This window comes from Vombatus ursinus, unplaced genomic scaffold (genome assembly GCF_900497805.2).
Source record: "Vombatus ursinus unplaced genomic scaffold, bare-nosed wombat genome assembly UNPS02014770.1, whole genome shotgun sequence".
NCBI lineage: Eukaryota > Metazoa > Chordata > Mammalia > Diprotodontia > Vombatidae > Vombatus > Vombatus ursinus.
Window position 1 is genome coordinate 40118009 of NW_020954548.1, and position 13239 is coordinate 40131247.

The window sequence follows — 13239 nt, forward strand, 5'->3', positions numbered from 1 at the left end:
AAATTCAGCTGGGGGAAAAGGTTAGGATGTCACTTAAAAGACCATATTCCTGTTTGATTTTCAGTAGCTTTTGAATTGTCCTCCCTTGGTCTGGTTTGAAATAATGTTCTTGAGCTTTTTCTGTTGGGGGGAGAATCAAGTTAGTGATCACATCACTTTTTAAAGAGTCCAGACACATGGTGCTCAGGAAGGGAGCTTATGCAATCTTTAAATTATAAAGGCATATCAGACTTTTAAAAGCACATTCCTTTCAAGGAAGAACTTTGTTGTTGGAGGTTACAGGCTCTGGGCCAGGTTGCATATCTGTGGTCACTTTATTCTAGCGTGAATTAATTTCACTGCATTTATTTATTTATTTGTTGAGTGAGTGAGTGAGTGAGTGAGTGATGGGACTTTGTATTGGTTCACTTCTGTGTCGGAGACTGAGAATCAAAGAGTAGAGTATGTTTTACCAGTCTGCATGATTTGGCGGGAGGTGTTTCCCTTTTAGTGCTTGTAGAGATAGCAGGGGTCTCCTGTCATGTGTTAATTGACAACCTTTGTAGGTGGAAAGAATCTGAAATATTTCATTTGTGTGGGAAAAGATAAGTTTAACATGATCATAGAGCAGAAAAAGAAGGGGAAGGTGATCTAGTCCGACTCCCTCTTTTGACAGATGAGGAAACTGAAGCCCCAGGAGTTAAGTGCTTTGCCCAAGGTCACACAACTCAGGAGCGGTAACACCACCTATACAGCTTAAGTCTTCTGATTCCTAGTCTAGAGTTCATTCCATTATCCCATGCTTGTTTTGGTGTATTTGATAAACACATTTGATTAGTGCATTGATGTTTTAACAGCTTCAGCTTTGTAATGAAACATTTGATGCTAAATCATTAATACAAAGGAATATCCAAAGTTAAGCATTTCAGAAATTTCACTTAAAACAAATTAGTTGACAAATATTTGGTGAATATCAACTTTGTGCAAGACCCTGCTATATTGTAAATTAATAAGATTCATTGAGGACCTGTTAAATTCAGTGTATTGTGGGGCATAAATAGTAAACAGAAATATAAAACAAGATATGCACAAATTAAATTGCAATACGAGCTTTAGAAAACAACATAGAAAAGCAATATGTATAGTAGAAAAAACATTGGATTAGAAGTTGGGAAGCTTGGGTTCTAAGCTCTTTTGCTACCTGTTTGTGTCATGTTGGGCAAGTCATTTCATTTTTTTTGGTCCTCAGTTTCCTGATTTGTAAAGTGGAGATAATAATCCTGTCACTACCTACCTCACAGGGTTGTTGTGAGGATCAAATAAGATAATAGATATAAAACCTATAACCATAAAATGCTATTTTAAATTAGCTATCAGCAGTAATGTATTGAAAAAGGTGTTGTGAGGCAGCATACAATCATCAAACATTTTAGGAAGTAATTTAGCAATTACACTTTCAAAATTATTTTTGTTCAGGCATTTCTTGAGGATTGCAGCATGTCTAATATATTCCAATTCCGGGGTGGCTAATTGCCTTGATCTTCTTTCATAATATGGCATTGTGGACAACAATACATTACATATTGATAACCCAGTGAAATCTTTTGCACACAGGTGCTCAGTAAATGTGAACTGGTTGAAAAAATTAATTTTCAATTGAAGTGGTCTCAGAGCAGCTGGATACCAAAACATAGAGAGATTTGACCTTAAGAAATTGGCTGTCCCTGCTGAGATAGAGATTATAACACAGCCAATCATTTTTTAGAAATCATTAGCAACAGAAATGCCATTTGGGTCATATAATTGTGACCTAACTCACATTTATCAGTGGCACTCACTCCTAGCCATCTGTAAGCGCCCTGTTCTCTATCTCAGGCAAACAAAATGATACCCTCATAAATATAGATTCCCATGGAGAGCCATGCAAATGGATGAAAGAAGCAGAAGAAGAGACAGCACAGTATTGTGGAAAGAGCGCTGGACTTGGTTGTAGTCTTCGCTCTTTCTAGCTTTTTGACTTTAGACAAATTTCTTTATTTCTCGAATGTCAGTTTTTTTCTTCTGTCAAATGAGAATTAATAATACTTGTAATTCCTACCTCACAGGGTTGTTGTGAGGAAAATGATTTATAAACTGTAAACTGTTATAATTTTGTACTTGTTACCTAATTTTCTTTGGGCCAACCCTGATTTTTAAAGGTTCTGGCCATGGTTCATTTGCAAAGCTGCTTGAGATCTGCTTTGTAAAGCGATGATCTCTCTTTCAGCACTTGACCCACTTTAAATGTTTAAAATATGAGGTCAAACCACATGGGAATTTTACAAGTCATCAACCCAGTATTTGGCTTAACACCAGAGTAGGTGGCACTGGTGGACTGGGACTTAACTAGATGTCTCATGTGTGGATCAGGGAAGTAAGTACTTAAATCTTTAAAGAGTTTGTTAGCCACCTGCAAATAGCTCCAACTGGGAGACTACCTGAGAGGGAGTCTTTCCTAGCATCTTGGTCTATTACAGTTAATCAGATATTTAATAACACCTTGTTGTAAATCTAGTATATGATAATTGAGTTATCAAAATCCAGAGTGGGGTTATGAGAGACACTTCCTTAGCTAGCAGCCATAGCCTGATTTCACTGTAATGATATTTTTACCCTGTTTGAATTCTTCAGATTGCTTAGGGCCCTCAGTTGCTGACAATATACTTTTCTGGTAAGAAATATATTAAAAAGTGACTACTTTCTTTTCTGTGTTTCCTGCCACTAGCAGTTTTGGGTAGATCCCAAGTTATCACACATTTTTTTTTTTATTCTGTTGTTTTGAGCTTAGTGAAACTTATTGTAATTTAGAAGCTTCGTAAGTAATTCCAAGCAAAATTTATGTGATATATAGAGAATACATGGTATGTATTTGAGGGTATTACTGGCAAAGAATATTAAGCTTTGTCTCTTAAAAAAGAAAGTAAATATTCTATGGATTAAAAAAGTTTATATAAAAAAGCCAAGTGCTATGTTAAAAACCATGTTTAGTGGAGTTGGAATGGTGAAGATGAGTTTTGATGGGGTTAGGGGCATATTTTTGTAGTTGAGGGTTTCTTCCTTTTGATAAAAGTATTCCTCCAATCTTAAAACTGGCAGGCATGACTCTACCTTAGACCAAATTTCATGGCGTGTGTGTGTGTGTGTGTGTGTGTGTGTGTGTGTGTGTGTGTGTGTCTGTGTAAAATTTAATTGCAAGAATAATTTTATAATTAAGTTACCAAATTAGTTTATATATTGAGTTAAAGAAAGCATTGTATGTTCATTGTTCCAAATAGTGGAACAAAAATGGACAAACTAAAAAATAAATATTTTGCTGAAAACCTGAGAAATACTTTATTTTCAGTCCATGTGGTGGGAGGGCAGGGTACTGTAGTCTTGCCTTGTAAAAAACCTAAATAGCTGTATTTCTACAGGACTACTTTTCCTAATCCTTGTCCTCTTAATGGTTTCAACAGGACAGATTGATTCACTTTGGAACTATAAGTACTGGTGTACTGAGATTAGGGTGCTGCAATCATTATCCCTTGACGAACACAGAGCCCCAAAATGAATGTCCAAGAACAGGGTTTCCCCTTGGACCTTGGGGGGAGCTTCACTGAAGATGCTCCCAGGCCCCCAGTTCCTGGTGAGGAAGGTGAACTGGTTTCCACAGATCCCAGGCCAGTCAGCCACAGCTTTTATTTTGGGAAAGGCGATGGGATTAAAAGTGAAACTTCCATGGCCACCCCGAGGCGATCAGATCTGGATTTGGGGTATGAGCCTGAAGGAAGTGCCTCACCTACACCCCCATATTTGAAATGGGCTGAATCATTGCATTCTTTGCTGGATGATCAAGATGGAATAAATCTATTTAGGACTTTCTTGAAGCAAGAAGACTCTGCAGATTTGCTAGACTTCTGGTTTGCCTGCAGTGGCTTTAGGAAATTGGAGCCCTGTGACTCCAATGAAGAAAAGAGGCTTAAGTTGGCAAAAGCTATTTACAGAAAATATATTCTTGATAATAATGGGATCGTTTCTCGTCAAACTAAACCAGCTACAAAGAGCTTCATAAAAGATTGCATCATGAAACAGCACATTGATCCTGCCATGTTTGACCAGGCCCAAACTGAGGTCCAATCCATGATGGAGGATAACACCTACCCCTTGTTCCTTAAATCAGATATTTATTTGGAATACACGAGGACGGGTTTGGAAAGCCCTAAAATCTTTAGTGATCAGAGCCCTGGGTCAGGGACAGGGAAAGGTATACCTGGATATTTGCCCACTTTGAATGAGGATGAGGAATGGAAGTGTGACCAAGACACAGAAGAAGATAATGGCAGAGATTCAGCTCCATCTAGCAGGCTAACTCAGAAGTTACTCATGGAAACAGCACCCCAACGGGCCTCATCAAATAGGAGATACAATGAAAGCAGAGAATTCAGGTAAGTTGTAAATGTGATTTTCATGTTTTGTGCTGATTTCTGAATTCTAGGGAACAACTTGGGGAAAACCTCTTTTAGTTGATTGGGAACTGTTGGTGAATTTCAGCTCAAACTGAATTGTAGTACATTTATTTTTTGTAGTACATTTATTTTTTTTATCCTGATACTGAATGTTGTTTTCACTTCCTCAAATCTTATTGAAATGTTAAATATCTTGTTTGTAATTAAGAATTGAGTTAAAAAGTATGACTTACTGATGACAAAGAATTTTCATGTTGATAGTCATTTTAGTTACACATCAACACTGACATTAATAAATCAGTACTCATTTGTGTAGAAGATGGTAAGTTTCTGTGGTAAAAATAGCCTTTCTAACTTAGGGCAATTGGGAATGGATATTCCAGTGTGTATATATACTTAAGATTTTACATTGTTAATTCTGGTGTTGATTTTGGAATCTGAATTTACTTACTTTACTTTTTGGTACATTAAGATTCCCTTTCTTAGGAAAAGAATAGTTCTGAGGTTTCTGTGCGATGAGTTGATGATACATAAATATGGTACATTCAGTAAAAAACCATAACAGCTCTTTGGAGAACTTTCTGTCACAAAGAGCATTTCTATGGCTTCTGTTGCAGGGTTTGGAGGCAGAGAATTCATTTCTTTACCATCAAGATGTCTAAATATTGCTAAGTACTGTTGACAGTCTAAGATTAACAATGTTTAATCTTTGGTTAAGCTATCTTTTGTTTTTAAAACCATGATCTAAAAATCTCCCCTGGCAACTTGTGCCAGTAGATAAAACTGAATGTCTGATCATCAGGTTGGTGTAACTTTGGAAAAGCATTTCATTTCTGATGTTGTCCTTTTACTTAATCTCTGGAGTGGAAAGTTATTTTTGTTTGTGGAAAATAGTCTACTGAAGATATCGGAGTACTTTCATTTTCCTACTTATTTTCCTATAGATTATGAGGAAAGATTGTTGTTGTTTATGAAACTTTGAAAACTGGGAATTCATATGATACCCTGCTGGTTTAATCAAGAGTATGAAAAACAAATTCCCAAGTCCTTGGACTTTCTTGTGGAGTTAATAAAAAACCTTGATCAGTTCTTGAAGTATAGTTTGACAGGGAAATTGACTCCTTGTTAATATACATAGGATTAGTTATATCTAAGTGTTTAAACACACTTTTATTCAAAAGATACTTGTAAGATCAGTTGAAGTATAGTTTTGGTCCTTCCCTAATAGCAAAAGCCTATTTATTTAGCAAAATGCAGCAACTCTTTTAGGTTCAGAATATCTAGGAAAATAGCCCTCCTGGTTGAATTTGTCATGCTTTAAATTTTTTGCTAATTTGAAAAGCTTGAAAACTTTCAGAATTGATCAGAAAACTTTCAGATAAAGTGTGATTAAACATGCAGCACTCAATTCAGGAGAAACATTTGGTCATTCCCTGGCTTTTAGTTGTTTTGCTGTGTTTTGTGATCCATGGTCCATCATATTTGGTACGTTTTAAAATTCTTAGTCATGAATTAATTTTGCTTCTCTCTTCGAGTTAGGTGTAAACTAGCTGTGACAGGTAGTTTTGTTGTCAAGTTAGTAATACCTTTTTCTACTTAGAAACAGAGAAGCTTAGAATTGGAATGAATTTGAGAGATAATCAAGTCCAGAATCTCCGTTTTACTTTTAAAGAAACTAGAACCTAGGGATAGGATGTGACTTGCCCAGGATCACTACCTTGAGAAGGGAGTAACTAAATTGGACTAAAATTTAGGTTCTTTCTTATGAAGAGTCAAATGATGTTTCGAAAGTAATTAACAGTGGATAGAATACCTGCCCAGGAGTCAGGAGGACTTGAGTTCAAATTTGGCCTCAGATGCTTACTAGTTGTGAGACCTGGGCAAGTCCCTTAAGCCCAAAGTAATTAAAATTGAGAAAACATTTGAGTACCTACTCAGTGCATGCTTTCTGTGTTAAGCCTTGGAAAAGAAGGTCCTGAAGATTGTGAAGATGTGTTAAGATACAATCTCTACCCTAAGGTTAGTCTAGTAATAAACTAAGTAACATAACCCAGAAATTAGTTTATGAACTAATTTTTTCCTCCTTTGGTCATAATTTGATAGTAATTTTGTATCTTTGTGGTTTCAAAGAATCTAAAATGTTAAATTTATTTAATAAGCATTCATTGAATAGATTTAATGAAGTCTTTGAGCGAATGTCCTGCAAAAAAATAAATTTCAAAGAAAGTTTAAGCTATAGTGTTCAATTTTATATGAAGGGATGTAACCTTAACAGTTATATGTGATGCCACAAATATATTAATCATTTGGTCAATTAAAAAAAGTTTTGTTGATGCATTTTTTTCATTTCTTTCTTTCTAGTTTTACTCTCCCTCTTTCACCCCTCCATAGAATCCTCAGTTGTAACAAAGAAAAATGGTTGAGTAAAACCACTCAAAACAGCGACTATCTGAGAGTATATGCAGGTATTCTACACCCATTAAATCAAAAAGAGGGTAGATCCTTTTTTTATCTGTTCACTGGAACCAAGATTGGCCATTGAATTTAGTCCTAATTCATGCTTGTTTATAGTTTGCACTCGCACTGCTGTAGTCATCGTTATTATTCTCTTGGCTCTACTTTCTTTGCCCAGTATCAGATCAACAGATATTTTAATTTTATTCTGAATTGCTCGTATTTGTTTTTCCATGTGGCACAATGATATTCTGTTACATTCAGTATACTGAATTTTTTCCCAGCCATTCCCCAGTTGATGGGAATCTTTTTTGTTTTCAGTTTTTTGTTACCACTAAAAGTGCTGCTGTGAATGAATGTATTGGTGTACGTGAGGCATTTCTTTATTTGACCTAAAGGAGGGAAATTCTGTATATCGATTCACAGATTTTAAATTAGTAATAATTAGACTAAATTTTTTACTGATGACAGTAATGATGATGATGATGATGATGATGTTTTTAGAAACTGAGATGGGTCGAAAATGGAACTTTTCTCGGTAATCTTATGTATTTGGACATTTAAAAATGCTGGATTTTAATGATTTAATTAATTAATAAGATTTTAATGATTCCAGCTTGCTGTCTTAGAAGCTGATCTTTTTAACGTATATTCTCTTGGTGATGCTAGTTGTTGGAGAATTATGGAACATCACTTTCTCAACAAAATCAGAATTGCAGGTGACCCTGAGGACAGTGAATAGGTAGACAGACACATGTTGGGTGTAAGGAGGTGTAGCATCCTTATGTGACGATGAATGATAACAAACGGACAAACCTGAGTGACGCTGGTTTTCCCAAAACAGTAAAAGAACCAGAAGGCTTCTTTAGGTACATCTTTAAGGAATATTCACTAAAAGTCATAAGAACTGCATGGCATGAGAAAGCATCAAGAGGTTGTGAACTGCATTGGTGGAGGAAATACCCACCTATAGAAGATCACAAATCCATTGAAGTATTCCTTTCAAAAGAGATGACTCCTCATTATTAAGTATAACAGTGTTGGACCAAATACCACCAATTTCCCTTTTTTTTCTTTTTCTTTTTTTTGCTGCGTGTATTCCTTCCCTTTTTCCAATATTTAAATTCTTTCTAGGCACTGGGAGGTATATAGATAAAAATAAGACATAGTCTTTCCTTGCAAAGATCTCAGTCTAACCATTGACCTTAGACTTACAACTCAAATATACTGTAGTTGTCTGTTTATTTGTTTTCCCCTTTTGAACTTTCCCACTGTGATATCATGGTTAAATCACCTTAACTTCCCTGTGTCTTAACTCTCTTGTTTTAGATGAACAAATTGAATTGTGTTGTGTGATTATTAAGATTCTTTTCAGTTCTAAGATAGTTTGCTTCAATATGCTAAGGATTTTGCAGCATATGAACTTATTAAAATATTGCCCATTATTATGTAGTCTTGAAGATGAAATCCATTTATTAGAAGTGAATGAATTTCTGGAATCATGCCAAGCATTTCAAGTGGACATCTATTGGAAAGTCAAGCATTTTTTTGTATGAGATGATGGTAAAGAGGTGTGTTCAGATTAGTTAAAAATATAACTTTATTGCTTTATGACTTGTACAGTTGTGATATAGGCAAGCTTTCAAAATAAACACTATTATCAGAAAAAAATTTAAAAAGATGAAAGAAGAAAATAATAGTTATTAAATTAAGGATTAATAGGAAAAATAAAAGCATTAGTTCACTGTTACTAGAAAGATGTTTTTGTTTGCTTTAAAAAGAAATATTAAGGTGAATAAACTGCAGAAGACTCAGCCAGTTCCATAATGATAGTGACATATATTAAATGACTGTTTTTAATGGGTTATGTGTTTTCATTCTTTTTTTTAATAAAAGAGCAATGTGGATGAAGCCTTCCCATCTTTGAAGGCCCATCTTCTTGAAGCATTACTTCATTTCTGTCAGTTTTAAACTATAAAACTTATGGTTTGTATTACATTAGCACTATATTTACTGTCTACCATGGATTGGGTCAGGTGTGTTAGTCTTATCTCTCCAACTAGGTTTTTAAATCGTTTTTTGTTTTTTTGTTTTGGGCAATGGGGTTAAGTGACTTGCCCAGGGTCACACAGCTAGTGTTATGTGTCTGAGGCTGGATTTGAACTCAGGTCCTCCTGAATCCAGGGCCAATGCTCTATCCACTGTGCCACCTAGCTGCCCCGTAGGTTTTTAAATCTTTGAAGACAGGAATAATGGTTTATTAGTACGATCCTGTAGATCCTAGCACAGTATTTTAGTACATCATTACTTATTATTTGACTAATTTAACAGTTGTTGGAAAACAGAGCTTATCCTTTGTGTCTATAGCATGAGTAGAACATGGTAAAATGTATTTCCTATTGATTAAGAACTTCAAGGCAAGACAGAGCATCCACCCAAGTCTTATACAGGTTGTAGAAGAAGGTTAAGTCTCCTTTTTCTTGCTGTCATTACAGTTTAATGTGTAAAAAAATGGCCTCCAATAAAGTTTTGCTTGGTGTGGAGATGATCTTAGGTTCTTTTTTTTTTTTTTTTTTTTTTAGTAATTTACTGATGCCTTTTATTTTTATATAAGTCATTCCTACTTATACTTCTCTTCCTCTCAAAGCCTTCCCTTGAAACAAAGAAAAAGTTAAGTAAAACCAATTGGTGTAGTGATTGTCTGGCAGTGTAAGCAGTAATCTAATGCAATATAATTTTCCAAAGCTTCATTCTTTTTATTGCAAAGATACCACATTTAATTTTGATTTATTTATTTGCTTGTTTTATTGATATGTTTTGTTACGAGCATGTCCCAAGAAATACTCAAACCTTCATAACCTCAAAAATATTTAGTCAAATAAGTTTATTTTGTTTGTTTGTTTTAGGCAGTTGGGGTTAGGTGACTTGCCCAGGGTCACACAGCTAGTAAGTGTCAAGTGTTTGGTCTGAGGCCGGATTTGAACTCAGGTCCTCCAGACTTCAGGGCCAGTACTCTATCCACTGTAACACCTAGTTGCCCCTTCAAATAAGTTTAAACTACCTAATAATGTGATTGTTATTGATAGTACCTATCACTTTCTAGTTCTATAGTTGAGAGAATAGCAGAAAGGAAGTGTGTACTTTAATCTTGGTAAAATGTTACCAATTTTTTTTGTTTGACTTGAATTTTGTTGATTTTTTTGTTTTGTCCTTACATTGTAGTAATTTTTATTATTTAGGTTTGCTTTCTTCACATTGCATAACTTCATACAAGTCTTCTTATGTTCCTCATAGTTGTCATTGCATATGGCAGTTTATATTTCATTACATTCCTGTACTACTGTTCATCCATTCCCTGATTGTTGGATAAATTTTGTTTTTAGTTTTTTAAACATTACAATGAATAATTTCATGTTTTTTCTTATTCGTTCATATAAAGCTCTAAAAAACTCTAGTATTTGCCAAGCCTAAACCCGTCATGAAGAAACTGAGGCCCAGGGAGGTCATTACCTTGCCCAAGTTTGCCCACAGCTAATCAGTAGCAGAATTGTAACTCAGGTTCCTGTGCTCATTGCACTATACCATGCTGAGTGCTAATGGAATAGGTTAGCCAAGAACCTGATTATTGGCAGAGTTATTAGGTAAAAGCTTTAGTGTTTAGGGCTGTGGGATTCTGGAGAAGATAATTAAATCTTTGTTTTCAGACATCTTGCTCATTAACTTACATTTGTACTTGCCTCAGGTCTATTCTATGAAGTATGTTCTCATCCAGAAGTTCTTGGATAATACTGATTATGAGGTAGTGTTTCCTGGCCCAGAGTGTTTATAGTAGTGATTACTGTGAAAGCTGAAAACCTATTTCCATTCTACACTTCTTTTCTCACTTCTTCATAACTTTCTCAGATGTTTTCCCTTTGGGTGGAAATTTTTCATATTTGATTTCAACCCAGAAATGAATATTTGTTTGGAAAAAGTCTAAGACAAATCTTTTCCATTACTCTTGCATTAGATGAATGGGAGAAAAGTACTTTTCTGCTTAACCAATTTTTATATATTTTGGGAACTCTTCTGACAAACGGTAAGATTTCAAATCACCCAACTTGTTATCTCCCAGTGAAAGCTATTTGCTAAATTTGGGAAGAAATAATAATCTCAGTTGTAAATGAAATAAAAAAATCCATGTGAATTTTAAAAAATTTTCTACTGACTTAGTGAAAACAAGGAGTGTACTCTACTTTGAGGAAGCATGATTTACTAAATCTGAACCTATCATATTCATATTGGGATGTCATTGCCCATCACAGTGGAAGTGTAGACATCTATTTGACACCTGAATTGATGATCATGAGTACCCGATTTCTTCTATCTTTATTCAAAAATGGCTTTTCGATTACTGAGGTTTCAGCCTCAGTCAACTTTTTTGTGGTCCTGTGGCAACTAGTCAGACACAGCTATATGACCTTCCCCAGCATCTTATATAATAAGCTGCCTCTGGGATGCAGCTGCTCTAACCCAGCAGAGGCTGAGTTAAAGAGGAGTCTTGGCACATACCGTTTTCAAAAATTAGCACTTGTGTGGAAATGAGCTTAGAGGTACAGTCCAACCTTCCCTGTTATTTTATAGATGGGGGAACTGAACTAAGTAGGGGGAAAGAAAGAGAAGAGAATAAGCATTTATATAGTGCCTGGCACATAGTAGGTGCTTAATAAAAGTTTATTGATTGATTTCTTTGATCCTCATGACAAACCTGCAAAATAGGTACTGTTATCCCCATTTTACAGTTGAGGAAACAAGCAGACAGGGTAAATGACTTGACCAGAGTCACACAGCTAGCAAGTGCCTGAGGTTGGATTTGAACTCAGGTCTTCCTGACTCCTGACCCAGCACTCTGTGCACTGTAGAGCCACCAGCTGCCTCACCTAAGGAGGTAAGATGACTTACACAAAATCAATAGATAATGTGATAGCAGAATCTGGATTCAAAATTGAATGTCTTTGACCTAGTCTTGCACTCTTTCCAATGTGCCACGCAAACAGGTATAGTTTCTTTTTTTAAAGGCTTTATGTCATCAACTGAGTGGCACGGAAGATAAAACTGACCTATGCAATGTGCCCCTTCTGTCACAGAGAAGCTTCACGCACAGTTCTTTCCATTGCACACTAAGTGACTCTTCTGCGCTTTTTTTTGCCTTTTTTTGTAGACAGGCATTCTGATGCTTGTGATCTTGTGGATATCATTTGAAGCAAAACGTTTCTGCCTCGATCTTCATTAAACCTAATAATCAATACACATTTATTAAATACTTCCTGTCTTGTGTTGTGCCTTATCTTGTGGAGCATATGATCTCTGCCTTTGACGAGCTTATAGTCTCTTTGAGGAATTAAGGCTAGCACATCAAACAGCCCAAGAACAGTAATAACATCGGCCCACATATAGGACTGTCACAAGTATATAATCTCACTTTTTCAAGCTTGAGAAAATTTAAGCAATACACACATGTAGTCTATTATATGAAGCACTATTCCTTGCCACCCCCTGCCTTAAGTTTTCATTTATTTATTTAGGTCTAATACTGATTTTCATTGATGTTGGTGAGCCAACCTTCTCTACTAATGCAAATCAGCTACTGTTGTGTGACTTCTATTCTTAAGACAGTTACCTTGGCAATGAGAAGTTAAGGAATTTGTCTAGAGTCACACAACTAGTATGTGTCCTAGGCAGGACTTCAACCTAGTTTTCCCTCTTTCTTAGGGTTCTCTCTTTCTCTCTTCCATATTGCCTCTTCTCCCTTAAGGTTTTGCCTTCTGAGGCTGGAGCTTCTGTTGTATCATTGGTTAGTACAATTATTGTTTAGTAACCACTCCTAGCCATTTAACACTTATCTTTAGATATAAAACTTTTCAGTTTGCTTTGAACAAGATTGTCTGTTTCGCTTTTTGTTACTTATGCTTTAGCACAATGCTTGTCTGTAGGAGCTTGATAAATGCTCGTTAACTGACTTTATTCAACAAACATCTAATTAAGTGCCTTCCAGATAAGCCATCTGGAAAGCTGTAGATCAAGTTTCACCTCAGGTAGATACTCACTGTGGAGCCATGGACTCATCATTTAACTTCTCAGTGCCCTTTAACTTAAACTATATAAGTTATAGGCAAGTTATTGATTTGTACCAGTGGAGGGGGCAATTTCCAGACCATTCCCTGTGCTGATGAAATCACCTAATCCCTGGACCTTTCCCTCCCCATTCTCACTCTCCACCAGAGTGAAAAGTACCTTCAAAAAGGCATTGAAAGAGATGGGAATGTAAATAAGATACCATCTC

At 35.7% G+C, this 13239-nt stretch overlaps 1 protein-coding gene across 2 annotated transcripts in view; it reads left to right on the plus strand.

Annotated features, from left to right (window-relative positions):
- Positions 1–3473: 3473 nt before the first annotated feature.
- The window catches only part of LOC114043686 (axin-1), a 159968-nt gene continuing 150202 nt past the window's right edge, over positions 3474–13239 (plus strand). For both annotated transcript variants that reach the window (XM_027862772.1, XM_027862773.1), the window contains exon 1: positions 3474–4442. In XM_027862772.1, the coding sequence (XP_027718573.1) occupies positions 3565–4442 (878 nt within the window). In that variant the 5' untranslated portion in view covers positions 3474–3564. The remainder of the gene's footprint in view (positions 4443–13239) is intronic.